The 1,317-nt window shown below is 35.0% G+C and overlaps 1 protein-coding gene across 1 annotated transcript in view; it reads left to right on the top strand.

The window, feature by feature from the left end:
* The window catches only part of cwc27 (CWC27 spliceosome associated cyclophilin), a 78,675-nt gene that overhangs the window by 10,915 nt on the left and 66,443 nt on the right, over positions 1-1,317 (top strand). The window contains exon 3 of the mRNA XM_014023946.1: positions 918-1,030. Within this exon, the coding sequence (XP_013879400.1) occupies positions 918-1,030 (113 nt within the window). The remainder of the gene's footprint in view (positions 1-917; positions 1,031-1,317) is intronic.

The following is a 1,317-nucleotide window of genomic DNA, read 5'->3' as shown; positions in this document are numbered from 1 at the left end:
GAATAAATACAGAGAAAACAGGAAAGTTAAGTAAATCACAGTAAAAGCATCCCAATATATTTTAACCCTAAATATCCTGAATCGTTTTACAAAAGTAATTTATTCAATAAATAAATGGACAGAGACCACAACCCCCCCAATGTTAGACCTAAAGTTACGCCCTTGGAAATGTATGCTTGGAGGATTGAGCAATTAATTGATTTAGCGTGTTTTGCAGTTTTGATTTGAGTTTTGCTCCAAATGATCATAATAACGATTGTGGACAAATGATGATTAATGTAAATATATCCATATTGTGCTTTACAAGCAATCCACTTCCTGCACTGCACAAGCTGCAGACCCACCTGTGGCAGAGGGAGAAGCAGCAGAAACACCATTTAACAAAGTTTCAAACCAAACGACATGTGTAGACCATGTGTGTGATTTGTGAGAACAGCTTTCAGTAAGTTGTGTTGGTACTGACACTGTCCAGGGAAATGTCCAGTGACTTTATGCAGCTGAACTTTAGAAGAAAATAAGCTTCTGTCAACAAAACAACAGAAGATCATCATCAGAGTCAAACAGAACACAAATGGTCCTAATCCTGTCTGATTGTGGTTACATGTTGATTTTGTGGACTTTTACCCTGATGTGGGGCTGCAGTACTGCTGTTGAGCTGTTCTTTGGTACCTACATGTTTGTAGAAGATAAATAATTGTCCTTTATTAAAAAAACATTTGATATTTCTAGCCAGAATTATTCATTTTATTTTTGACGGTTATTTTAACTAAATTTTGTCAGAGTTTCTTAATTTCAAGGTGTAACTACATAGAAAATATTGCATATTTGCTTTTGTCCCATCTATTAATTGTCACTTGTACAGTACAGGACTTTGAAATCAAGTTTTGATATATTTATAATGTTTCTCCATACTTTAGGTTATTATGATGGCACAATTTTCCACAGAGTGGTGCAGGATTTTATCATTCAAGGAGGAGATCCATCTGGAACAGGGCTAGGTGGAGAGTCCATCTACGGCCGTCCTTTCAAAGTAAAACTTCCTGAACTCTTTTTTTTTTTCATCTTCATCATTTTGAAGATCAGTGATGAAGAACTCACTCACTCACACACTCACTCACACATGTCTGTTTTTTATATACCTGTCGGGACTGTGGATTGACTTTCATATTTTGGAACTTTACATCACAGGTACCTACCTACCTGACACTAAAACTAACCTACAGGTCCTTCTCAAAAAATTAGCATATTGTGATAAAATTAATTATTTTCTGTAATGTACTGATAAACATTAAACTTTCATATATTTTAGATTCATTG

Source organism: Austrofundulus limnaeus, unplaced genomic scaffold (assembly GCF_001266775.1).
Source record: "Austrofundulus limnaeus strain Quisiro unplaced genomic scaffold, Austrofundulus_limnaeus-1.0 Scaffold398, whole genome shotgun sequence".
Classification (NCBI taxonomy): domain Eukaryota; kingdom Metazoa; phylum Chordata; class Actinopteri; order Cyprinodontiformes; family Rivulidae; genus Austrofundulus; species Austrofundulus limnaeus.
This window is presented reverse-complemented; position numbering and strand designations above follow the sequence as displayed.